The 27,260-nt window shown below is 32.8% G+C and overlaps 6 protein-coding genes across 8 annotated transcripts; 2 read left to right on the forward strand and 4 right to left on the reverse strand.

Annotated features, from left to right (window-relative positions):
- Positions 1-1,208: 1,208 nt before the first annotated feature.
- Positions 1,209-5,390, reverse strand: LOC137830421 (beta-glucuronosyltransferase GlcAT14B). The gene is made up of 4 exons (XM_068637745.1): positions 4,474-5,390; positions 3,623-3,698; positions 3,373-3,488; positions 1,209-2,171 (listed from the first exon to the last, which is right to left on the reverse strand). Exons 1-4 carry the CDS (start codon positions 5,078-5,080, stop codon positions 1,660-1,662), a joined length of 1,311 nt encoding a protein of 436 aa, XP_068493846.1. The 5' UTR covers positions 5,081-5,390; the 3' UTR covers positions 1,209-1,659.
- A 2,338-nt stretch (positions 5,391-7,728) lies between these two features.
- On the forward strand, positions 7,729-12,135 carry LOC137830422 (uncharacterized). The gene is made up of 3 exons (XM_068637746.1): positions 7,729-8,042; positions 10,133-10,521; positions 11,115-12,135. Exons 1-3 carry the CDS (start codon positions 8,002-8,004, stop codon positions 11,936-11,938), a joined length of 1,254 nt encoding a protein of 417 aa, XP_068493847.1. The 5' UTR covers positions 7,729-8,001; the 3' UTR covers positions 11,939-12,135.
- Positions 12,136-13,129: 994 nt separating this feature from the next.
- LOC137830423 (hydroxyethylthiazole kinase) lies at positions 13,130-18,445 on the forward strand. Of its 2 annotated transcripts, none has more exons than XM_068637747.1 (3): positions 13,130-13,729; positions 15,835-16,254; positions 16,733-16,873. In XM_068637747.1, the coding sequence occupies exons 1-2, from the start codon at positions 13,292-13,294 to the stop codon at positions 16,225-16,227; spliced, it is 831 nt and encodes a 276-aa protein (XP_068493848.1). In that variant the 5' UTR covers positions 13,130-13,291; the 3' UTR covers positions 16,228-16,254; positions 16,733-16,873. The 2 variants fall into 2 exon arrangements, with proteins under 2 accessions (XP_068493848.1, XP_068493849.1); XM_068637748.1 differs by lacking the exon at positions 16,733-16,873 and adding an exon at positions 18,229-18,445 and having other exon boundaries at positions 13,221-13,729.
- On the reverse strand, positions 16,774-17,689 carry LOC137830424 (dirigent protein 16-like). The gene has a single exon (XM_068637749.1). The coding sequence runs from the start codon at positions 17,687-17,689 to the stop codon at positions 16,946-16,948; it is 744 nt and encodes a 247-aa protein (XP_068493850.1). The 3' UTR covers positions 16,774-16,945.
- Positions 18,446-19,122: 677 nt separating the features above from the next.
- Positions 19,123-20,039, reverse strand: LOC137830425 (dirigent protein 16). The gene has a single exon (XM_068637750.1). It carries the CDS (start codon positions 19,973-19,975, stop codon positions 19,241-19,243), a length of 735 nt encoding a protein of 244 aa, XP_068493851.1. The 5' UTR covers positions 19,976-20,039; the 3' UTR covers positions 19,123-19,240.
- A 1,332-nt stretch (positions 20,040-21,371) lies between these two features.
- Positions 21,372-26,447, reverse strand: LOC137830427 (uncharacterized). 2 transcript variants are annotated; one of them, XM_068637752.1, is made up of 12 exons: positions 26,337-26,447; positions 25,806-25,882; positions 25,402-25,561; positions 25,183-25,207; positions 25,016-25,105; positions 24,458-24,629; positions 24,149-24,222; positions 23,529-23,598; positions 22,959-23,030; positions 22,448-22,581; positions 22,255-22,328; positions 21,372-21,633 (listed from the first exon to the last, which is right to left on the reverse strand). In XM_068637752.1, exons 3-12 carry the CDS (start codon positions 25,544-25,546, stop codon positions 21,542-21,544), a joined length of 948 nt encoding a protein of 315 aa, XP_068493853.1. In that variant the 5' UTR covers positions 25,547-25,561; positions 25,806-25,882; positions 26,337-26,447; the 3' UTR covers positions 21,372-21,541. The 2 variants fall into 2 exon arrangements, with proteins under 2 accessions (XP_068493853.1, XP_068493852.1); XM_068637751.1 differs by having other exon boundaries at positions 26,174-26,411.
- Positions 26,448-27,260: the final 813 nt, after the last annotated feature.

Consider the following 27,260-nt stretch of genomic DNA (forward strand, 5'->3'; position numbering starts at 1 on the left):
TCAGATTAATTTAGAGTAATTTATGATATTAAGACTTTATCATAGCAATGTGTAGACTTTGAGAATGAACATAATGTCTCTGTTTGATATGTGAAATTAATATGCAAATTAATGAAAAACCGAGAAAGATCTTAGTCATGAAGTTCTGAAATAAAATTTGAAAATCAAAATTTTATTTTGGAATATCAATTTCATAGTGCAAAAGATACGTTTTTAAAAAAAAGTCGAAAAAATCTCAAAATATATTGTGGAAAAGAGATCTATAATCCATAAACTGTTCTGGAAATTTAAATCTGAAAAGTATTTTTATCCGCAAAGAAATTCCGAAATGTATTTTTATCCGCAAAAAAAACAAAATTTAATTTGTACATAGAAATATTGTAACGCCAAAAATTGGAAAACAGACTATTAATTAGAAAATTATTGTAAGGAAGATATCTATATGCAGGCTTTTACTTCCTGCACCCCCTAATTTGGTGAAATGACCAAATTACCCCATCTGCTTCTCCTATTGCAACCCACCACCACTACAAATGTTGCAAGAGAAGAAGATAAAAAATATCTCTGGAAAGCTTTTTCCAAAAACATTTCATTTAATTTAAATTTAATTTAATGTATTCCAAAAAACTTGTTTTGGAAAATTCATTCTGGAAAATGTATTCCACGTATTATACATATTCCAGAAATCTTGTTCCATAAATGTATTTCATATGTTAATCTTGTTCTAAAAATCTTATCCTATTCCGGAAAACATGTTCTACAATATATTTTATGAACTCTAGAAAGTGTTTTGGAAAAGCTTCTAAAATAAGCAATCCAGGAGTCACTTAACGAAATGGTAAAATAGTCATTTTAAAAATTGTGCAATGCAGATTCAGAAACAGGGGTGCAGGAAGTAAAAGCTTCAATTCCAATAGGCACCCAATCTGCTATTAAAATGACAAAAAATGCCCCTTCTAAATGATGAAAATAACCTTACATAAAAGGAGGGTGTAAATGAAAATTACTTCCAAAACCTTTTATCCAGAAATATCTGAATTTCAATTTCCAGAACACATTTTTGAATTCCAGAAATTCAATGCATTTTTAAGTGTGTTCCAGATTTTTTTGTCCTGAATGTATTTTTTTACTTTTGAATTATATTTACTTTTGGAAATTTGAAGAAAATGATAAGGCACAGGTTAGAATTGATATGGTACAAGAAGAAATTGCCAACTAAAAAATATGTTCTGGACTACACAATCTGAAATATTTCCAATCCATCAATAATTTAGATTTTTCACAGGTGGAGGAAGAAGGTATGGAGGTGCTAAAAGAAATTAGCTCCTAATTAAAGACCGAGATTCAAATATCTTCCTCACAAGCTAATAGTACATTTTAATGGAAGGTGTGGATACTCTGATATGCACGTTCCAAAGCTTTAGAATGATTGATCTAAGATTTAGTTGTAAGTAACTTGGAATCCATGTTGCAAGTATCTGAAGGTGAATGATAAAAAGGGCACTCAGAAAGAACTGCAAAATTTTCAATGATGCTAACATAATACATACCTATCTTGTGTAAAGATCTATACCCTGATTATGCTACAAGAGTTTCAGCAGACAAGGCACACAAACCATTGTTACAGTGTTGTGATGTGATGTGAGGCAAGAGTCAGGTTCATTCATATATGCACTGGTGTGATCGGAATATCCCATTTGCCAGCACTTCAACAATCGCCTTCTCAAGCCGTTGAGAACCTGTTCCAGGTCTCAAGATCTTGGCATCACCCCATGTTAAACAAGTGTTGTTCCCAGCCTCACCTAAGCACCATCCACCGGGAACAACTGATCTAGGAGTTCGACCAAGAAGATTTTGGTCAATGAGATCAAGCACAGGATCGTCTTTCTCGAACTTTTCAGCAAAGATAGCTCCACTCCCAATCATGTCATCCAAATCTGTGGAATTAAGTGATCGAAGATCATTTCTGTGGCTGTCTTGGACACCATATAGTAAGTTTTGATTTATGACTGTTCTGTTAAACTGCCGGGAATTGCAGAGAACTGTGGGGAAATAGTTGGACAAGGATGAAGGTGTGTTTGCAAAATACATCAGTAGAATCCTTGGGAGGTTGTCTTCTCCCAGGATGCAGAACTCCATGAAACTGCGACTTAAGATAGAAAAAGATGAACCTGCACAAAAAAGACCAAGATTTACCCAACCCTTTTCACTGAGAGTTGAGGCAAGTATAATTATAGTGAAAAACAATGTATGCAGAAAGTAACAAGACAACCAATGTCTGTGCATAAGTACAAGATAGAAACTCCTTTAAAGCAATCATAAATGAAATACCAAATCTATAACCTTCAATGTATAATGAGTACTTTGTGTGACCATAAAAAGCTTGTAATATGTTGTAGGGATTAAAATTCTAGGCATTCAATTGCAATGGCAAAGGAAGAGATGAACACATACAAGAGGATGTTGCAATAGATGAGTATGTATGACAGTTTGGATAGAATAGGAATGAGATCTTTCAGAAAGGAGGTTGGAGTGGCTCCTATAGAGTGAAAATCTTAAGATGGTTTGGGCAAATGAAACAATCTATATATACCTGGGTAAGGAGATCCTAGAATACTGACAATGCCCTTACAAAAGATGTTAAGTTGGAGTTATTAATAGCATACCGGAGAATGGAGACTACCAAGAAAGATCTAAGGCACATTGTTATGTTAGTTTTATTCCATTTAGTTGGATTTCAAACAGAGTAAAGGCACATTTAGATTCAGTGTCATTGATAGTAAAGTTTTACACTGACAAGGAACCATATGTGACGCGCATAAGAACCAATAGAAGCTATTTTTGCAAGTGAAGCCCTTTAGTTATTACAATGATTTGCTATTTTCTTGTTTTCTGATAGTGCAAAAAATTTGTTGTGCGCCACTGAATCAACAACTGAACATTTATGATAATTTCTGATGCGTATATATGCTTACGTCAACCTCAACTTTGCACTAAAAGATGTTAATCAAAGTTCTGCATATCTATTCTGATTTCTCCTGTCTTCCTCTGCTAAATTTAATTGGATTACCTTTCATTTGATCCATTTTCTAATTAGAGCCTATGCTGGTGTTTTACTCAAATGTCCAACCCACCATAGACAATTTTCTCATCTTCTCCTCAATACATATACAATCCAACTTTGTCCTAAAAAGTAAAAACATTTGATCTTGATGTTATCTTCCTTTTTTCTAAATGAATGCCAATCATTCATCAGTACTTAACCACTACAGCTCTTTTCCACTCTTGCAGTCATTGGCACATTAACTAAATAAAGTGAAAAGCCAAAAATATGCAGAGACTCAGATACATTACACTAAAACACATTAATACCTGTGAACACACGGTAAGCACTAGGAAGTTCTCTCTTCTGAGTAGCATAAAACATTTCAGTCCCTTCAGATAGATACAGTCCAGGATCAACGATAATAGGTTTCAATTTCCTTGCTCTACATCACCAAAACACATGGAAAACAAATATCATTGTTGCAGCCCATATAACATCAACCGCTAATCATAACGGTCCCCTATGCAAAACAAACAATAACAACAAAAGAGTAAATATACAAGAAAACAAACTTACTCTTTCCATCCAATATAACTTGAATGTTTCACAAAGTTCATATCCTTAGGCAGAAACGACAAAATGTGGAGAAGATCTGACATACCACAAAAGATTCATCATCAAAATACCAAATACATGGTTATAGGCAACATATAAGAAAAGCATAACATCATTTTAGCACCTGAAAGGCAAAAATCATCATTTTAATCCCTGAAAAATGAAATTTCCAACCATTATAGTCCTTTATTTCAACATCAATTTGAACACTTAAATTACTAAATTGATTCACATTTTAATCTTTTAGGAGGTTAAAATCATGATTCCATCTTTCAAAGACTACAACAGACAATGAATCTTTCAGTACCTAAAACTAAAATATTTTGAGTTTAACTTTTAAGCCCATCATTGCACTGTGAACAAACTTAACATACACAATTTGTGATTGAATTAGATTATTAGTACACTCACTGCTAAGTCCAAAAGCTCCAAAATCTGAAAAACACCATTTTCACACCTCAAGACTAAAAAAGTCAATCCATAATTCCGTATAGCTCTACATTTAAACCCAATTTAGTCCCTAAAAACAACTAAACCAATCTAACTCTATTTTTCCAGTAGAGAAGCTCTCAAAAGCACTTTTACCTCCTAACCAAACATGTCATCAGTCACATTATTCCAAAAGACTAATTTTCTCCTCTCAAAATTAAAAAAAATCTATCAACACAATGCAATCCTTTAATCTCAACATTTCAGTACTCTCTAAAGACAACAAAATCCACACACATTTTCGTCTTTCAAAACGACCACCACCACTTTCAAATCTTTGGAACCAAAATGGCATTTCACTCAAATTCATTCAACACTCATACCATCTTGCGTAACAAGAGGGTAAGCATCGGCGCTGAGGCTAACGAACCAGTCCCAGTGCCGCGAGAGGCGGAGCAAGACGGAGGCGGCGTGGAGGCGCAGCGAGACAGGGGAGGACCCTTTGGGGTAGGAGAAATCGGGCTTCCCCACGACGTGGACGTTCTGCGCGGCCTTGAAGATGGGGTGGGACTGGACGGTGACGGCCACCAGCTCGCGCTCTGCATGAGGGGCGGAGGGGTCAAGGTGGAGGAGGTAGATGTTGAGAGGGTGGTAGGTGGCGTGCAGGAGGCGGAGGATCCGTGCGGCATCGCCCCGGGAGCCTGAGATTAGGTAGGCGACGGCGGGCGGAGGAGGGGGAGAGGGTTTGTGGGGGTCAAAGACGAGGCGATGTGTATGGGTCGGGTGGAGATACGGGTCGGGTCCTGAGTGGGTGGGGATGGTGGAATGGGAGAGGGTGAGTATGAGGGTGAGGGAGAGGAGTGAGAGAAAGAGGAAGGTGCAGAGAAGGATAAGGGTAGGTTTTGGCTTTGGATCTCTTAGGTTGAAGAAGGTGGAGGAAAATGATGATGACGGTGGTGGTGGTGGTGGTGGTGAACTTGGGTTCTGCATATTTTTGGTTCTTCTGTGTCTGATGTGTAAAAATGGTTACTTTTTTTTATTCTTCTAGTGAGATCTCTCTCCTTTGCTTCACCTTTGATGTGATCAAATGTTGGTTGGTTCAGTTCTGGTTTTTTTTTCAAATGGGATCTCTCCTTTTGCTTCAACTGTGGATTTTCATGGTGATGAAATGAAAAAAAATGGTGTTGGTTGATTCAGTTGTGTTTTTCCCTGTTGCTTCAGTTGTCTCTGTTTTTCTTTTTCTCTGTTTGCTTCAGTTGTGGGTTTTGGATTGGTTCTCTTCATTCTTCCCTTCACCAACTCAACTAAGGACATGATCTATTTAGATGAAAAAAAAATCATAATAATATCTAAAACAGAAAAAAAAATATAAGTTAATATTAATTTGTATATAAGTAAATGTGTATAAATAATTAATTTTAACTTTAAAAAAAATTACTTCATTTTTTCTATTGAAAGCTACCTTAATTTGAAAATCACTTTCCCCACATTCTTAGATATTGTCATTAATGGATCTTATATATTAGATTTAACAAAATTAATACTCCTTTTACTGGTTTAATTCGTTAGTAATTTCATCGCCGAAAAAAAAATTATTACAATTTTATTAACTTTTTTTTATAAAGCTTTCATGTACAATTTTACTAACTTTAGAGATCTAATTTTATTTTAAAATTGTAAGGACAAGATTCAATTATAAATATTTTAAGCTTAACGATGTATATACTTGAGAACTGGAAATGGCTTTATATTTTTATTTGTGCTTTTTCAAATATGATGATTTTTTGCATTTTGATTTTGAAGAAAAAAATATGGAAAACGTGTATTCTAATAAAAATTGATTGAATAACTTCATTTAAATGGTGATAGCATTTTAATGGTTAATAAAATTTAACTACTTGTTTAATTAGTAGTATACTTTATTAAACATTAAAAATATAGGAACCCTATTTTTATTATTTTTATAGTAAGTTAAAAGTTACAAAATTATAATTAAAACCAATCATAAAATGGAAGAGAAATAATAACATTTCATAAAATTAGTTTTCAATATTTTCAAAATTATTCTGAATATATTTTGGAGTTCTATTTGAAATGGATGATAATTTTGTTTATGGTGAAAGTGTTCTTCTAATTAATTATTCAGTACCAAAATTAAGAGGAAGATAATTAGCTTTTTTCAACAATTGATATGTCATCACCAAAGTTTAACTTTTTTTATTTTTACTTAATCTAAGATTAAAACCCACACTAAAATTTCTAATAACAAATTAATAAAAGAGCAACCTTAATTTCCATTAAAAAAATTGTTTTTCTCTAAATTTACGGTAAAAAATATATCAATGTTAAGTATAGGTAGCTAAAAAAAATTAGATAAACAGTTATAAAACAAGTTAGTCATTATTTTTTATTATACTTGTAAGATAAACCTCTAAACTTAAGTTTGTAAAATCCATTTCATTAAAGTTCTTTTAAATGTATAAATGACAGTTTTAAACAATCTAAGTATTAATTTTTATTTTTTCAAAGTATTTAAGAAAAAAAAATCTAAAAAGGAAAAGAAAAAAATTCAAATAATTTAGATGATATTTTTAATAACTACAAGTGAATTTTTGTATAGAATTATAATAATACTTTTATATTATAATTACTCTTTTTTTTAAAAAAAACTAAAAAAATAAAAACAATACATCCTAGATTAGAGAGATTCACACCTACTAATAGATGATTTCGGTGGAAATAGCATGAATGGTTTTTAATTTTATTCATATTTATATAAAAAAAATTATGTTGAATTTACCCCTCTCATAAAAACTAACTACAAATACGTATTATGGAAAGGATTATTAGTTATGTAACACTGAAACGAATACCGAAATGAATACGGATACGGAGATATGTTTTATCTCTAAAATGTAGGATACGGAGACACGGATTTATATATTATATAATTATGAATTATATAAATTGGTAATAAAGATTTATGTGTACAAGTATGTTTCAGTTTTTTTAGCATAAATATATTTTTTATGGCTAGTTCAAAAGGATTTGTTACTTATTTTAATAATCATACTAAAATTACATACAATAAATTTGAATTTTTTAAAAAATTAATGTGTTTTTCCTTTTTAAAATTGTGTTAAAATCGTGATAGAATTGTCAGAAATCCAACAAATATTTTTGAATCAGACACTTCACCCATAAGTGTCCTACAATTGTCTTTTGAGTGTCGATGTCCGATATGTGTGTCTGACACGGATACACCATTTAACATTTAAGAGGAGTGTTTGGACCTAATAGATTATCAATAGTGAAAAAACAATAATATTTTAAAGAGGGATAAGTCGCCATTGACCCAAATAGATCCAAGGGATCATAATATTTGGTTTCCACATAAAACACAAAAATAAAATGAGTAAATGCTAGTATTAGTTAATGTATAGTATTTATGTATTACATAATCTTCTTCTAAGTTTTTTTATATCATGTGGTATATATTTTAAGATGTTCTAATAAATTTGTTTCAACAATGAAGTCTAATAATAAAAACAATATTTTTATAAATTTTTTACTTTTATTTTAACTTTTTTTTTATATTAAAAATTTAATATATTTGACTCTTGAAATTTGGATATTCTTAAATTTGAACCCTGGTTAAAAATCCTCGAGATGCTCTTAACCCCCTTCTCTATATCAACAATTATGTCTGAAGCATTTTTGGTTTCTCATCCCCAAATCGCTCCTCCTCTCCAAACGCCGTGACACTCTCTCCGGCAACCTACCACACGACGGTTTGCCCGGGTTTTCCCCTTTCTTCTTCCGCGGTGTCCCCTCCGATTCCCTTAATTCCGACATTTCCAATTTCTGCGTATTTGTCCCAATTCATCGGCGACCATTTTCCTCTTTCACCCATGGATCTCTCAGACACTCCAGAAGCTCTCATTCTTACTAGGTTAATTTTTGCCCCCTTTTACTTCTCAGTCCTCTTTTCTGTTCTCACTCTTGTTGATTTACCATTTTTTTTCAAGCTCTTGTTAAAAAAAAGCATCTTTTTTTATTTTATTTCTTTTTGGGTTGCTTGCTCTGGTTTTTCTTACCGCTAAAGAGAATGTGTGCAGTTATGAAATATGGGGTTGGTTGTTACACTGAGATCAGATAAGCCATGCGTGCCTTTTTATTTATGTTATGTTTGGATGTATGTCTTGGGATCCAGAGGCACTTGTTGGAGAAGACAAACTTCTCGAAGAAGAGTTGGAGGAGGGGAAAATAAGAAAAAAAATGCATTAGATGTTATATAGTTTTTTTTTTTTTTTTTTTAATTTAAACTTTTTAACTTCTGCATGAGCTAATTTAACTTACCAAGAGGATTCATTTCATTTCTTATTTTTCTCTCTTAGGAGTACTTCTGTAAAAGTTGTCCAAACAAGCCCAAAAGGAGGGAAATGAAAATGATTTTTCCTTTTAACCTTTGAAGGAAGTCAAAGATTCATTTTTTAAGCTTAAAAATTAGTTATTAGAAGAAGAAGAAAACAAATATAAGAGACCTGAAAGAGCTACCATGCAAATTAGAAGTTAAGAGATCTTTACCGAAAATATAGTTTTTATTTTTCTAACAGAAACTTCTCAAAAACTGTTCTAGCTTTGGGTTCAAACTTAGTCAAATGAACAGTTTGTTTGGTTTCATTGGTATGTTTAGGTGAAATAATTATGAAGAAAAACACGAGCATGTTTCTCTAAAATTAAAATTATTTTATGTATAAGTTAATTAATTGATATGTTGTAGTAAAAGATGATTTCTAATTTGTGCTCAAACTTGTGAAGTTTATTCAAACATAACCTCAAAATAAACTAATTTTAGTTTAGGAATGTGTGTTTTCATTTCTTTTTAATTCAGGATTATTTGTTGTTTTCCTTGTTGATTTCTCAGTTGTTGACCATAATTGGGTTGTTCATGTCAAGTTCTGTGTTCTGTGAAAATTCAATGAAGGTCTTACCCGTGTAGTGGACTTAACGGTTAACTATCATGAATTTCTGTGCTTTTATATAAGAATGTTGGGCGTTGAAAAAATAGTCTTGTTGTAAGGGCCATGCTTATTTGGATTAATTTATTTTGAAGAACACTTTAAGGAAAAAGAAAGAAACTTTTTTGAGAATTTTCTTTTTTCATTTTTTAAAGGTGGGAGAGTCCTTTTGATGTTGTTGTTGAGGATGTTATTGAGGGAAAAAATTTAAGGTAAATAATATCTACTAATGTTTGGTCTTGAATTGAGTCAATGGTGTCATGTCATGTGTGATCTATGCAGTTCATGTGTGGGTTTCAATTAAGAGAGCTCTAAACTACTTTTACTATCAAAGAAACATATTTTTCCTTCTTCATTTTGTACAATGAACTTCAGAATTAAGTTGATCCTAGAAGTACTTTCCCATCTTTTATCGAAACATGGCCTTAGTCTACTTCACCAAATGGGATAACGCTTTATTCTTTATTTTTTTTAAATGTTCTTTCTTTTAAACATGAGTGAGCAAGACAATCGAAATGTGGTGACCGAGTAATTATTGAAGGCTCGTAATACTTTTTTTCCACCACAAATCTTTCACATATCAATCATTTTTTGCCTTACTGGAGTCTGTAAAGCTATTTTTTTTCATTTATGCGGTTTATAACACATGCCACACTACTAATAAGTTAATAACACATGTTAAATCTCGGTGAGATTATGTTAAGCACTGATTGTTGGCCCGTGGTCATGATATTACTATTTAGCTCAATTCCTAAGTAAGTGGTGAATGAGGTCAGCAACATTTTCACCTGTGTACCCAGTATTTTGTGATCATCTTCACACTAGTTGGCTTACATTTGCACAATGGAGTGACTTAAGTAGTGAGGTTAAGTTATAGGAAATTTCATTTGTATCATCAAATTTATTCTACAAGCACATGAGTACATTAACAATTATAACGTGCTAATATACAGGAAAAAGTAACCAATAGTGTGTTTCTATGGACTCTTCAGCAGTTGGCATTGTCTTTTTGTTATTGCAGTCTTCAGGATGAAAAGGAACCCTTGAAGGATGACTCTGCAATTGGCAGCAATGCTTATAAGGATGTGACAAAGGATAAAACCTTTGATCTTCAATCTGTGTCATCTTACTCTTCTGGCGAAGGTTTGCCATATGCACCTGATGGGTGGCCAAATGCTGGTGATGTATGGGGCTGGAAAGTGGCGGGAAGGAGGTCCAAGGGTGGATATTTTACTGACAGATCCCTTATCCCTCCAGCATCTCTTCAGAAGGGTACTCGCAAGCTAGAGTTTCGGAGCAAGGCTGATATTAAGAGATATCTTCATTCAAATTTTCCTAACATGACACTTGAAGCATTCTTTGCTTTATTTAGCTGGATGATTCCCTCAGCTGAGGAAACCCCCACAAAAGGTTAGCCCAAAACAGTTTCACAATTTTCTTTTTCAACCCTGTGCTGTTATTTTTTCATTCATCGTTGCCTAGTTTCTTTTAATTGTTTTTATTTTGGTACTGTTTCGATTGGCTGTAGTTTAAGTATTTCAAATTTTTTTCCTGCATGAAAGCCCTTCTATTTTGTCTCAGTTTACTTACTCTTATACTTTTCCTCCATGGTTATCATGAGCCCCTACATTGTTTAACATTTACTCCCACCAAAATGATTCACGGCTTTTATTATTTGTTGGTGGACTTTCTTCCTTCACGCTTCTCCTTGTATGAGGGTGAGCACTAGGAGGCCAGTGATGGCTCATATTTTGTATGTTTCCTCAGTTTTTTCTTATTGTGTGGTGGGTCAGTTGTTTTTCTAATTGATGAGATGAGTTGGGATCTTATTTGCTAGAAAGGAGCAAAGCAAGAATCTTTTTGGTCTGAAGTTCCTCTTATTATCTACATAGTAACTTGACTTCTAACTCGTACCTTTGCAACTTTTGTTGCCCTTCCATCTTGTGTATTTCTCTTATTTCATGATGTATATGTCCTTCTAACCTTACAATCACCGGAGACAGTAGAAGATGATGATACTGGCTCCCAGAGAAAGTCAAGACGGAAAAGTGTCGGTCGCCCGAGGAAATCCTCCGCCCTAGTTCCTGTCAGGCCCTGTGTAACACCTGATCAAGTTGCAAAATTTGATGCTTATCTTGATAACTTGGATGACATGCTTGATATGCCTCATACTGAGACGACAGCATCGGATCACGCTACTTGTGCTAGTGCGTTGGATGCTGAATCGATAGAGTGTTGCAAGAAGAAGCTTTCCTCCCTTCTTGCTCTAGATTTCCCTTCATTGGTCTCAAGCAATGATGTTGCAGAAGTTGCAATACTTGCATCCCAAATTCGTGAAGATCCCAATCTCACTGTTGATCAACTGTTTAAGTTAAAATTGGTGGAACAAGTTCCCTTAGCCGGTGAGGCCTTCCTTGAGGCCAAGGAGAGCATTGAAGAGGCAGACAAACGCATGGCTGACCTTCAGGCAAAGAAACTCGAAATTCCAACTCTGAAAAAAGAGTACAACGAATTGAAGGAAAAACTGTCTGAGAGAGAAGCTGAAATGGACATAAGTACTTTATCTATCAAAGAAATTGATGATCAAATTCGGCAACTTCAATTGAAAAGGAACCGAATATCTAGTGCCCTTGAAACCATGCAGAAGGATAAAGATAAGCTCACTTCTGAGCTATCAAACGTTGCCAACTCAATTTCAACCATTGTTAATGAGATTCAGTCGGGTTTATCACAGAAATCAAAATGGGATCTGAAGAAAGCCAACAATGTCCGACGTGTAGCTGAGATACAAGAAAAGTTCGTGACTTTAAGAGGGTTAACGTTTTAATGAAACAGTTGTGGAGTTTCTGATTGTGTTAAGAACTCTTTAGGATAGTAACTATTTATGACAGTGATATGTAATGTATCTATCTATGTTTCTAACTAATCAGTCTGCATCTATTGGAGGCTTTGTGATATGTGGTAATGCCTGTAGTCAACTTAAAACTGCAAATCACCTGTTTTATTTTAACTACTCTTTCCTTATGATACCTTTTTTTTTTTATAATTTTATGTAGATTTAATATTTGATTGATGATATATATATATATATATATATATATATATATATATATATATATTAGAGTAGTTTAAACGAAAAAAAATGTCTAAAATGTAGATTACATTGTAGAAACTAAAAGTGAAGCAAAAGTTGTTTTTTTTGGTAAACACTCTTCATGGTGTTAAGTGGATATGTAATTTAATTTTATAAATTTTGTAATTGTTCTTCATATTAATGCTTAAAATATCTTTTTTATTAATTTTTTATCATTCAAAAGTATAATATCTCTCGAGCAACGTATATCATGTTATGTTTTTGATAATAACCAAATCATTTAATTTAACCTCCTACCTTCTTTCGCATGTTTTTCAGATATTTTTTTTAAAAATTATTCAAATAAATTCATTGTCAAAATATTTGGCAAATTCTCCCTAAACCTTCATCTAATTTTTAAATACTAATAAAAGAATATCTAATTTTTAAATACTAAAAGTATCCTCCTTTTTAAATTTGGTTTGAGGTTCTAGATTGACTAATATGGTATTCATTTCAAAAAATTATTTCAATACTTATGCATTATTTAAAACAAATTATTGTTGATGGAGTAATTTATTTATTTTTGTTTTTGGTGGCGAAGGAGTATAGTTGAGAAATTGTGTAGATCGAATTTATAATCTGGTTTGTGTTTTATATTTACAAATTGGATTGTATAATTCAAGATACAATCCTAAATCCAATTTAAAATTTTGGATTGGTTAATTCAGTATTCATTTAAAAAAGTAATAAATTTAATATTTTAAATAATGTAAACTAATTAAATTTAATAATTTATATATACATTTTCATAAATTAACATTTTTTACGTTTTTCTTTTTCTAAAATTGTTTGTCCAAAAAAAAACTGAAAAAAAAAATTGAAGGCAAAAAAGTAGGGTTTTTGAGATTCAATTTCTACTCAATTTCAATCATAGTTGAAAATAGTTAAATTTTAATTAAGGTGTGTTTATGTTAAACATTCTTAAAATGTTAAGAAAACGATGCTTGGTGTTCTAGTGAATTCAATATATTGTTGTGTTGTTTGTGTTATGTAGTTATTTCTTCTTCTTCTTCTTCTGCTTTTTCTTCTAGATCTTTCTTCTCTATGGACTCAAACCAAACACAGTGGGCTTCCAAGGCATGGCACCTTCTATCTCTGCTTCGCGCCCAATCCCCTCTCATCCAATGCATAACCAACTTCGTCTCCATGGATATCGTCGCCAACACCCTCCTCTCCGCCGGCGCCTCCCCCGCCATGATCCACGCCGTCCAGGAGCTCCCTGACTTCACCCCACGCGCCGCCGCCCTCTGCGTCAACGTTGGCACTCTCACCCCCTCCTGGCTTCCCGCCATGAAAGCCGCCGCCCAAATCTGCAACACGCTCCGCACGCCCTGGGTCCTGGACCCCGTCGCCGCTTCCGCCTCCTCCTTCCGCTTCGAAGCCTGCCAGGAACTGCTCCGTCTCCGGCCCACCGTCGTCAGGGGAAACGCCTCTGAGATCATCGCACTCGCTTCTGCGGAACCGCACGCCAATGCTTCCAAGGTAATCAATCAATCAATCCATCCAACAATTTAATTTCTAAACTATCAATAGCAATGATTAATTGACACTAAATCATATTAAGTTGTAATATTTATAGATTAATTTATAAACTTTTTCCAAATCTAACAATTAAATTAGAATTTTCTTTATTTTAAGGACTAAATTGTGACTTAGGATCACGGGTGTGGAAGGGACTAGACCTAACCGAGTCAGCTGAATCCGACAATTTTTTTTCTTCTGTCATTTAAACATTTTTTGTTCCACTAACTTTCACATATTTATTGCATATATTGATTGTATTATTAAGTGATTTGGTTTGAGATACTTATTATAAATAGAGTAGAATCACCTATTCCACTAAACATGATACACAATTACGAGATAATATTACACATATGTACCTGAAAATATGATACACAATTAGGAGATAATATTACAAATACATGTACCTAAAAATCAAAGTGTAAACCTATTTAAAAGGGGCGAAAATAAGTGAAGTCTCCAAACTAAATTATAATGTCAACTTAAATAAATAAAAATAGTAAATAATTTGTTTCTGTAAGTTCAATGTAGTTAAAAATGATAGTTTATATACATTTTTTTTACATAATTATGAATTTCAAAACGGATAATATATTGAATATAGTTTGAATAGTGATTGACCTAGTGTTATTATCTCAATACTTAAACACACTTGAGGCCGGATAATTATAATAGAAAAATGATTTTAATGATCGTATATTAGTATCAATTTGGGTATTTTATCTTATACTTTATTAAAACAATTTAAACTAATGTAATTCATACATTTTTATTCTTAATTTTTTAAAAATTAAAATATCGATTCAATTATTTTATTAAAAACAATAAAGTGAGACTATGTTTATAAGCAACCGGATCCTATAGAAGATATTAAACTTATTTCTAAGAAACTCTACATGTAAATTGTTCTAATGAGAAAATAATAAGATGTTGAATCTTAAAAGGATATTTATGGTTTTGTTAAAGATTCTGTAATTAGTGTAATACAGTTTTATGGTTACGAGTCCTATGTTTACACTTTTAGCCAATAAACATTATCGTTGATATGAATTTTAAGCAGTTAATGATAGATAATGGTTTTGCATCATTGACATATAAACTATTTTTCATCATAAATTTTAATGTGTAGTTTTTTTATAATTTATATAATTTGTTATTGGTTGATATGGTTAATTTTTTACACTATAGTACATGAAAATTAAACTCTAGTTTTATATTTTTCAATTTTTTTAAGAAAGAAAAAAATTGACAAGTTTTGTTGGCTCATTGTCATAGGAATTAACAAACATATTAAACTTTTTCATTATTTATAAAAGTATACAAAAGTAAACATAAACATAATATTCTATTTTTATTTTTACAAATATTATATATATATATATATATATATGTGTGTGTGTGTGTGTGTGTAATTTTAATTAAAAAAAAATATTTTTTCAAAATCTTCCAAATAACCTCTTGATTTATGTAAAATGGAACTGGTGAACGGGTTGGAGTGATTTGTTTTGTTCGTGATTGTTTGTTCTGGGTGATTATTTTTGGAGTTTAGAAGCCACAATTGGGTTATATATAGATTTATAGTGGATCACGAGGGTAAGGTGCTGCTGTGGCTGAACGAGATAATTTACTAGTGCACACAGCATTTCTAATAGGCTGTAGTCTCATAGATTATCTAATACCCTTTAACATTAGCCCCATTGGTGAATTTTGTTCCCTAATGGTATAAAAATGGAAATATAGTACTTGAATTTTTATAACTCAGTTATGGGTAAATCAACTTTGTTAATACCAAATATTGTTAATAATGTCTAGGGATTGATCGGTGGTACCAATTTCGTAGATTAAATTGATGTTTTACTTATTCTTCCAATGATTTTCTTGGAATAAACGTTAGAATGCATGTAAAAGAGTTATGACTACTGGTCCAATGTATCTTCAAGAAATGAAAGAAAAAAGGATGCTTGAGGCTCACTGAATATTCAACTAAACATTTATAATTTGTTCTCTCCCTTAAATCTGATAAAATTTGTCATTACACTATGTAATATAGCTCCATTGTCCAGGGTGCGGACAGTGTTCACGACTCAATGGATGCAGTTGAAGCAGCAAAGCTCTTAGCTCAGACAAGTGGTGCCGTAGTTGCAGTGTCAGGAGCCACTGACATTGTCACGGATGGAAATCGAGTTGTTGGTGCTCTCAATGGGGTGGCCATGATGCAAAAAATAACAGCAACTGGGTGTTCAGTCACTGCACTGATTGCTGCCTTTGTTGCTGTTGACAAAAGCCATGCTTTGGATGCGACAGTGTCAGCATTAGCAGTATTTGGTGTCGCTGGTGAGCTAGGAATGAAGATGGCCAAAGGTCCAGCATCGTTGCGAATGCACTTGATCGATGCACTCTATGGACTTGATGAAGCTGCCTTGAATTCTCATGTTAATATCACCAGTCTGTGTTGAAAATATGAAGATCCTGCTTGCGAATTGGTAATTATCATAAAATTCTTGTGTCATAATTTTCTATCTATGGTGTCCATTGATTGAAGAGGAATGTGGACTGTTAATTCAATGACATGGTGCAGTAGAGATCCCTCTATAATTTATGATAACAATCACTGGTAGCTACTTAGTAACAACAGAATCTTCATATAGTTTTAAATAACTCACCATTTCACCCCTTTCTTAGTAGAATGGTCATCATTGTGTAAGTATAGGTTTTTGTGTTCAGATTTAACTCCTAACGAGTGTATGCATATGAACTAATAAGTGACCGTTTCTTCCATTTCATGATTCATATGCAGTAAAAAATTTCATTGTCTGAATTTTTCTTGATTATCTTTCATCATGCTTTGTCTTTTTTTCTCTACAGCTTATGTTGACACCATACAGCTAATGCTTTTTTAGAACATAATGATAGCTTATTACTGATTTGCTTAATTTTATAGTTTTACTTGTAAACTGCCAGGCAATTATTGCTTCTGCTTGTATTCAAAAATCAAAATCCGATCAGAAATAAGCGCCACAATCTATCATTTTCTGTAAAGAAAAAAAAGAAGCAAAGCAGCATATGGTTTCTTGGGAATACAACTAGAATTTCAAATACATCATGCAAACAAAGTATCAAACTGACAATATACAAGACCAATCTCAGTCATCACTGATCAAACAGCACCCAGTTTTAGTATTTCAAATAGATAGTGATCCTCAGCAAGGTCTCTGCACCATCAGTGGAAATCTGTCCTGGTGGGATAAGAGCTCTCAGTTCCGCAAAACCCCTTGCATTCTTGAACTTCCCTGTGCCCCCTAGTACAGATATTCGTGACATGGTGCTTCCTATCTTATACAGGCCATAAAAGTTCAAGCTATCACCATATTCCCCTCCTTCAAACAGGGCTGTAAAAGCCATCATCTGTCTAGTCCCATCAGCTGAACTTGCCACATACACTCCTTGAGCCTTCCCAACTAGTTGGGACCCCTCTTCAGGTTGAGAGGTCAGCATATCATCAATGACAGTAATTGTACCAAAGCTTAGTCCCAGTCCATCAGGTCCTAACTGCAGCTGGGCATTGTTTTGGTTGTTGTTAGCCGAGTTTGGTGCAAATGAAGTACCAGCCAATCCAGTTCCTAGTGGAATACCAAAAACTCCATTGACAGTGGGGTTAGCACCGTTGGCATTGGGGATGGGAATCCCACCTTGGGGGGTGTTGAATCCTACTGGCGTTGCAAAGGGTATTTGACCACTGTATATGCTTCCCAGCAAGCCGGTCACTGGTCGAGCTGTCGGGTTACTACCCCCCAGAATGTCGTGCATGTATAACTCAATAACAGGTTCTTTCCCAGTGGCTGCAACTGCTGCTACAGTTATGGCCAAATTTGCACAGGCAAGCAAAATTGCAAGGGAAGCTGCAGTAAAGGATCCCATAACCGTCTTGTTTACTAGTGTTTCATAGGTATTCTTCTATATGGTAATGAATTTTATGAGAGAATGTGGAATCAAATGCATGTCTTAGTGTTATATAGGAGGGAACACACAGTGTGTTGGAGTGGTTGAGACACTGTCGATAATGAAGTTGTTGAACATAACAGGAAAGTAGATTAGTTGTGCCTTATACTCAACCAAATGAGTCAACATTTGTGTTCAATGACATTGTTTAGATGTAAGGAAAGAAAGTGGCTGTGCTATGAGGTTCATTGTGTAGGATTCCATGGAAGAAAAAAGTAATAGTGTGCTGTGTCACAACCACCCTATTAACCTGTAATAATTTACATAAAAAAGATAAACCATATATTTTAATGGAAATTAAAATATTAGGATAGCTTTCTGTCACAAAACTTATATCGTCTCAGGGATAAAGAAAGAATTTAGAAACATGAAAAATGAGAATTTTCCTGCTAATGCAAACTGTTAGAAATAGCAGTAGCAATGTAGCTATGAATGTAAGGAAATAACGATCATTGCAGGAAGTAGAGTTGTTGTCCATGTGATGAAAAAATAGATTGAGAGAAGATGAAGCCCTTGGAGCATATGATGTGTACAGATAGACAGTTCCACATATGAAGTTATTTTTGATAAATTTTTCCATTGGTTGCTGTTGTGTAAGTTCATTCCGAAATGGTTCTCCAATTTCTTACTGAATGGGCAACTTAAGTTGAATAGCATATAAAAAAAGTCAGTACACATAACATGCATTACATTTATTGGTACCTTATTAAGGTCATATTAACTAATTTACATACCCAGGGTATATCGTGAGCACGTCTCAATATGTAACCACCATGTTCAATATGGCTAACTCAATCAAACTCTTCCGCAATATACATAAATGTATATTTAGAAATAAACTAACACATTTTTATACAAACTCACATAAAAGGGTGTCTCACAACATATAAATTCTTCTTAAAAGATACTCTTTAATTTCACTGTACTGCAATATTGTTATGCCCCAACAAGTATGTAAGTCTTCCATATTATTTTAAAGCATCCATGTCAAATTCGAATGAGCAAATTCAAAATTGGAAATTAAAAAAAAATGTGATGAACAAGTTTTAAAGTTCATTCATTAAGTAAGAAAATCATTCAAATGATGATTTAGAAGTTATGGATGAAAACAGGTTGAAAGGAATACCAGTAGCAAATATCCATTATATTTTTCATCTAACTAATTAGCTTTAACCCTTTTGAGTACCTTATTGCCAAAGTATTTGTAAATTCTTTTATACTCTCGTGCATGTACATAGATACTTTTCATTTATTTATTTATTTTCGATTAAAAAAATTAAGTTGTCCCATTATCAATAATAATATATATGATACACTGTTAACCAACTTAGTCCAAGTTACAGATTCTCATGTAACAATTCACCAACAGGTTTTTTCATGGGATTATAAGTTGAAATACATTGAGAAAAACACAAGACAAAATAATCTGATAAAAACAGAACTAATCACAAATGCATCCACATCAGTAGTTCAATAAAAGTGAATAGTGATTCTGAGCAGTGTCTCAGCACCATCAGTGGAAACTTGCCCTGGTGGGATAAGAGGTCTCAGCTCAGCAAACCCCCTTGCACTCTTGAACTTCCCTGTTCCCCCTATCACAGACAATTTCGACAAGGTGCTTCCTATCTTGTACAAGCCATAAAAGTTCAAGCTATCACCATACTCTCCTCCTTCAAAAATTGCTGTGAATGCCATCATTTGTCTGCTCCCATCTGCTGAACTAGCCACATACACCCCTTGAGCCTTCCCAACCAGTTGTGACCCCAACTCAGGTTGAGAGGTCAACACATCATCAATCACAGTTAGTGTGCCAAAACCAAGCCCTAACCCATCAGGTCCTAGTTCCAATTGTGCACTGTTTTGGTTGTTGCTGTTTGGTGCAAAGATGGTGCCTGCCAAGCCAGTGCCTAGTGGAATGCCAGTGACTCCATTCACTGTGGGAAAGGCACCATTTGCATTGGGGATGGGAATTGAACCCTGTGGGGTGTTGAACCCTATTGGGGTGGCAAAGGGCACTTGACCACTGTATATGCTGCCTAGCAACCCTGTCACCGGGCGTGCTGTAGGGTTACTGCCCCCAAGAATGTCATGCATGTACAATTCCATCACAGGTTCTGTGGCTGCCATGCAAATTGGCACTGCCACAAGGGCAAAGGCAAACAACATTGCAACACCAAAAACTGTGGCAGATGAGCCCAAAGACATGTTTTGTACTTAGTTTGTTTGTTTTAGGAGAATAGAATGGTTATTTTGAATTGAGTGAAATGGAATTCATCTCTTGGTCTTATATAGTACTAAGGAATTAATTCAGTGTGTGTGTGTGTGTTGGAGTAGTTGTGAGAAATGGTGGTAATGAAGTTGTTACTGCCATAACATATTAGTTGTGCTTTCAGCAATTTGGATCAGTCAATTTTAATTGGAAAAAGTTTCTTTAAAAACATATATTAGACAAACATTTATATTAATATAATAATATTTTGAATTAAAAATAAAATGAAAATAAATAAAATATTAATTTATTGAAATGTGAAAGATATGTTTTTACTGTTTACAGTGTTAACATATTAGCATCTGAGTGAAAGGATTAATCGAACAATTGCTTTAACCGGATACCAACTTCTTTCAAGGATTTAAAATTTGCTACCTAGAAACTTCAACGTGGTACGACTTTTAATTCTTTTTTTTTTTCTGTTAAGCAATATTTTAAACTCTTTTTATGCAAAATATATGTATATGATTTGCAACTTTAATCATCATAAAAAATTAAAATTCATTAAAATCTCTTCATCTCTAATTTCTAACTGATTTAATTTTTAGTGTTAATATTTTTTTTAAAGTTCGAAACTTAATAAATTTATTTTATTTTATTTTAAATATATGATATTGTCTGAGTTAATTAGTTTCACTGCCCACATGTTTATTGAGTTAAAATACGTATTGCATTGTCCAAAAATACTAAAAAATTATATGTATTCAATTTCTTTTATTACTAATATCATCAGTATATGTCATTATATATTAGTGGTTATGATAAAAATTAAGTTGAGCAACCAAAAAAAAAATTCAAATATTTTAGGATCATTGAAAGAGCCAACAATAAAAACAAAATATAAATAACTATTTCTTTTCTAGAAAAAATTTCTCGTTTATTAAACACCTAATTCAAAAGGAAAGTTCCTGGTTTTCAAAACAAATATATGTTACATATTTTAATTCAAAAGTTATATATGCTTTTAAACTTTAATAAATTTTTACTTCCAAGGAAAAAAAAGTTCTATACATATTGTTACCAAGTAAATAAATAGGTTTTATATATAATCCATTAAAAGCATAACTGTTGGGTGAATTTATACCAGAAGAAGTTGTCAACCATTTTTTTAACATAATCATGATGTAAATTTAAATAATGAGGTCAACAAACACTTAATACAAATTGCTGCCAACTAAACCATTAGTTTGTGGTCCTCAAGAGCTAAACCAATTAGAACTCATATTACATCAGATCATAAACCTTACTAACCATGATTTGAATTTAAATACTGTGGTTATAAGCACAAAGTGATGAGATATGAGAACCATGAAGATTTGAAAATGTCAGGTCTACCTCCTAAAGCAAAATATTTTATCATTTTATTGCAATCTCCACTTTTTTGCCTTTCAACCATTAAAGAATAAGTGAGTTGAAGAGTAAAATACTATTATGGAACAGAAAAATTTTAAAGGGAAGATTTTTTGTGGTTTTAAGAATGTTGGTGATTTTGTCTTTGTTAATCATGGCATAACTGAGTCAACTGTCTCCTGCACAGATCCACCATTATCCATGATTTTGTTCTGTCTCACAATTGGGGAAATCAGCATCCATACTGTTTCAATCAAATAAATTTGAAACCAATTAATATATGAATTGGAAAGGTGGGTGAATTATTATATGTCTATATTAGATAAGCTTGTTTAGAAACACTTTAAGAGAAGAAAAAAAATAACTTTTTTTCATAAACTAAAATTAGTTTATTCATAGCTTAATTTTGTAAAAATATTTCCATATTAACTCCCCAATAAAATGTTTTTTATTTATAAATAAACTTCATTCTTTCCTCAACAAAAGTTTAGCAAAAGTTTCACTTGCAATCCCCAATTATTAATAAGTTAACTTTAAACTTAACTCAACCTTACAAAACAAACTTATAAGAGAGGTTGTGAAATCTCTAACACCCCTCGTATCGAGACTATGTATTTATGGATGGTTCGATAGCGAATGACTTTCCAACACAATTCTCATTAGAATATGTTATAAATAATATATTAAGAAGTCGACTTTTAAGCCTAACTAACTCAATTTTACAAAACAGACTAAAAAAAAATTTATACTCACTTATCTATTATAAAATGTTTTATCTGTGTTGTTAATATGAGTAGTGGTTGAATCTATTGAAAATTTGGAAAACAGTTTTTTCTACAGATGTAGATAATAGTGATTCACTTACTGTAAATTGTTGCTGCAAACCACTCATTGATAACTCTCACCCATGCACTTATCCAGCCAACATCAATGCTCCACCTGGTGTGGTTTGATGTGTGCATGATTCATAAAAGTGATGAAGAAGATGTAAGATGTCATAAATTATCATGATCATACAGAATGCATAGAATGACTATATTATGAATTAGGTTCCTCACTTTCTGGCTGAGTTATTCAGATCCCAACTGATGAATAACATTGCAAAGTACATTGCCCCTAAGGAGAATACCAAATGAAAAAATCCATAACTGTAAGGAATATCATCTTCATGTTCAACTTTATCTTCTGAAAACTGAAAAGGACAAAAAAATCGCTTCAATATGTGGGCAAAAACATCATTTTACGATTTTATCATCATAATCACACTGATCTTTTCTATCTGTCACAATAAGGAAGTGGCTTTGCTTTGATTAAATAATGTTGTTTTGGATATTGAGAAAGCCATGAAAAGATTATGGTCTAACTTTTTCACTGATCATAGAGGGATAATTTTCTCTTGACTTTTTAAAGAATTTTTTTTTCAACTTGCAGCATGCTTGAGTTGTCTTGTTAGATCAAAGAATAGAGATTCAGAAACTCCTTAAAATGTAGGAAAGGGTTGAAAATGGAATTTTGAAGAAACAAAAATTTTCTGAATTTAATGGGGGAAGACTCAGAAGAATGATTCACCTGAAAGGATTTGGAATCAATGCCTGTGGAAAAGGCTGCTATCACAATTGCAAATATGGCGATAAGGAAGCCCTGTTAAGAAAATAATACATGATGCAAAATAAACAGGTGGACTAAAACATTCAGGTAAAGAAACATCAATAGTATGTGAAAATGTGCATATTAATTGTAATCCACAAAACACAAAAACAAAAATATGAATAGAACATTATGAACCAAAGTGATTTTCCTCAATCATTATTTACCAAGCATTTACTCAAAATGTTAATTTTGTAGAGCTGCAGTTAAAATAGAGGAAATAAGCATCCCAAGCTACTTCTCATGCAAGAAAAAAAGACAAATATATCACCTTCACATAATAAACATAAGATATACACCTACTTCTACTTAAACATTCTGCCAAATCTGCCAATACTCAAACAGAAAATCTACTTTTGTTAACCTCAATAATTACCTATAAAAGACTGAAGAAAGAATGAATGCTTTGGAGTTTTGGACTCTAGAGAAGTGAAGAGGAAGTAAACAAAGGTTTTTTTCAAATTTAACATGAAGATAGACTCAAAAACTTACAATTATAGTTATCCAATCACTGTTTCCTTTCTCTTGATTCTCTGTAACACATCTTGCAGTTGCAGGTTCACTGAAACTCCATGATGGAGATCTATAAGTATACAATCTCTAGAAGGAATTTCCAAATAAAATATACGATTTGAAGTTGACACTGAATTATGTTAGTACATATATAATTCAAATTAACCCTCTTTAGCAAAATCAAAGTAATGATCATGGAATCAGCCACAGCTGAGTATATTACATTCCATGTAAGAAGGAAATTTTGATCTATCTTCATCTAAACAACATATGCTAACGTGAGTCATACATAAAAAGAGAAGTTATGCTTCACAAAACCTTAATTTTGAAACAAAATAAAAGAAAAGTGACAATTAATCCACTGAGGTGGTAAAACAAACACAAAATTACAGGAATCAAAGGTGAAGAAAAAAAATTAGTGACAAAAAATGTGACTATATTTTATAGATTAAATACATAATTAAGTTAAAGTGATATATAGTGTGTTTGGTTTGACTTTTGAAATCTCAAATCCACATTTTGATGTGAAAAACTGAAAGCTATTCAAAATAGACATGTATATAATATCCAAAATTAGACAAAGAAATGAGAATCCTGACCTTCTCATTGCACACCAACAAAGGAAAACAATGTAAGAAGCCATAATCCCTGAAGATAAAAGACCTCTATTAACCTGTAAGAATTAAACAGATAAATGATAAACCACACATTTTAGTTATTTTAATGGAAATTAAAATATTAGAACATCTTTCTGTCACACAAAAATTTCTCATTCTATATATAAAGATTAAAAACATGTTTAATCCCAACTTATATCATCTCAGGGATAAAGAAAGAAATTAGAAACATGAAAAGTCAGAGATTTTTCCTGCTAATGCAAACTGTTAGAAATAGCAGTAGGAGTGTACCTTTGAATGTAAGGAAATAACCATCATTGCAGCAAGTAGAATTGCTGTCCATGTGATGAAAAATAGATTGAGAGAACATGAAGTACTTGGAGCATATGATGTGTACAGATAGACAATTCCACATATAGAGGCAACATAAAACAATGTTGACATTAGAAGTCCAAAGGAGCACCTGTGAAAACACACTATTATTGATTATCTCTGATTTACAGTTATATTCCTATATCAAATTGACCTAGATTTTATCATTCATAAGCTTTAAACTTTGATGACTTTATTATTAAAAAATATACATAAATAAAAATCACAATGAACTGGTAATAGGTATTCACTAGTATGAGTATTAGTATACATTTAGTTAACAAGGGGTAATTAAGATATTTATTCTAGTTATCTCCATCTCCAGGTATTCATTAAAAACACCTATTTTATAAATTGTATATATTGAGAATTTTAGATGCAGATATCCAGTCAACAATCTCTAACCAGAGTAATGAAAACATGAAAAAGTTGATTTTTTAAGTTTAGCTATGAACTTTTGCAGCAATATGTACCTACCTCTGCTTCCTTTCTTGATCTGGAGTCCAGTAGTTATTCCACCAAGTGATAAATTGGATGACACTCACAAGTTGTAGAAGAAGAAAAATTCTGTGTGGGCATGAACCACCACATGCATGAACAACCTTGTATTGGTAAAAAAAAGTGAAAGATTTTTTGAAGCTTACCCTGCACCAATACGAGCAACCTCACCTGCAAGATTGTACCTATGTTAAGATTCTTATCCAATGATATTCAAGGAAAAGGCAAAGAAAGAAAGAAGTTCTGTTTTCAATGAATGAAAAATAATATTGTACTCAAAGCTATTTGAATGATAACCGCTACTTAGAAGCATCACTATTAGTACTATGTGATAGTCAAAATTATCAAAAAAGCAAAAAACTTACCATATATTTGAACAAGTTCTGAAGGGAAAAAGAATGGGAGTGCCATTGATACAAGCAGTATAATAGACTTCACTTCCCACTTCCCAGAATGCCATAAATTCCGTTGTTCATGTAATTTTCTTGTTTTGACTGTTGTGACTAACATAACTAAGAAAAATATCTGTTTCATCGTTAAGGAAGATAGTTCTTGTTATGAATCAACATTCTAGCATATTCTGTTGGGAATCCAAATCAGAAAGTTATAAATTCTGTTGGCATTTCAAGGATGTTGGCAGAAGATACAAGATTACTATATAGTAAGTTAATAAATAAACATTGCTTTGTTTAGAGGGTTATATCCAGAGATACAGTGACAGTATATAATGATTCGTCATGGAGCTGAAACTCTGATAACTGAAAGATACATAGCATCCTAAGCTCACGCGAAGAACTCCCAATGCATGAAAACAGTCTTCTCCTTCTTTTCCACAAACTTTGATATCTGTACAAATTAGAACAGTATGAACAACAAGAATGAGTAACAAATAGGTCCATGAAAAATGTTTAATGGATTGTTGTTCCACTTTGAAAGCTTCATCATGAAGAAATTGGATTATATAACTTTTGGCAACAAGAAGCGTATTTATTTTAAGATTTTTCTGGGAGATACAAAAGCATTTGCCATGACCCTCCTGATCAACTTTGAAGTATCCATTATAGGCATGGAAGCTTAATCATTTCAGTGAGAATCTAGAATTCTTTACCAAGGTATAGAAGATAGATTTACTCTTACAATGAATAAATGGTAGAACACCTTGTCCATAGTCACGGAAAAACCAGGCAATAAAATTCATTATCAAGAATATAATGCCAAAATAATAGCGAGCTCTCAGTGATTTCTTTCTTCCCACTGCATAATCAACCCTGTTTAACTCCAAATAAGAAACCACTTCTACCTGAAGCACACTCTCTGTGTCCCTTAGATTAGCATGTGCTGCTGTTGCTTCAGTTGTTACTTCAGAGGCACTCATTCTGCAATCAAACCAAGCAATTTATCAAACACTGGCAGTGTCACATACCAACAGTGTTTCAAATATTACCAACTATCAAAATGTGTAGCAAAACATTAGCCTAGTGTTACACTAGAAACTAGATTTAAGTTAAAAGATAGTGAAATGTGCTCAAAAGATGGAAACACCCAACAAAGATGCTCATCTTACAAACTACAGAAAGGAGAACAAAGCCAACTTAATGATGCTCACACAAGAAACATTCAATAATTGACTAAAAATAAAAACTCTGATTACAAGTAGACCATGGAGTAAGAGTTATGAACTCAATGCAGGAAATGCCTTTTAATGCATGAACCAAGTACAAAGTTCTCGCCTTCTTTTGGTTAAGAGTGCACTCAGAAGCAAAGACACAGTTGAAATAGAGAAATAGAATAAGGGTGTTGTTGATCCTACTTGGTAAAAGAAAATGCCAAGTCTCAGCTTGAGAAGCAGCAGGTTGAGAAGTGTATTTGAAGACAGAAGAAGGAGGGTATGTGATATGTAATGTAATAGCTTGAAACTGGTGTTTTCACACCCGTTGGAATGGATTCATTGGAACAATTTTGTTGGTGTCCACATTTGACATGTTGTGATACTTTAACACATCAAATATTTGTTTTTGTCCTTTCTTTTTGACTTTCTGCATCATTGTAGTAAATCTTCACATTTTGGTGCAGCTCACTTATGTAGAAGCTTCCTCTTCTTTCCATAATATTAATTTACAGAAAAACTAGCCAAGAAATATAATGTTAACAAACTAAGTACCTTCTACAAGTAGAAAAAGCCAGCTGTTTGATGAAATTTTCACAAGATGTAATATTATTTTTA

The sequence above is a fragment of the Phaseolus vulgaris genome, chromosome 7 (genome assembly GCF_000499845.2).
Source record: "Phaseolus vulgaris cultivar G19833 chromosome 7, P. vulgaris v2.0, whole genome shotgun sequence".
NCBI classification, from domain to species: domain Eukaryota; kingdom Viridiplantae; phylum Streptophyta; class Magnoliopsida; order Fabales; family Fabaceae; genus Phaseolus; species Phaseolus vulgaris.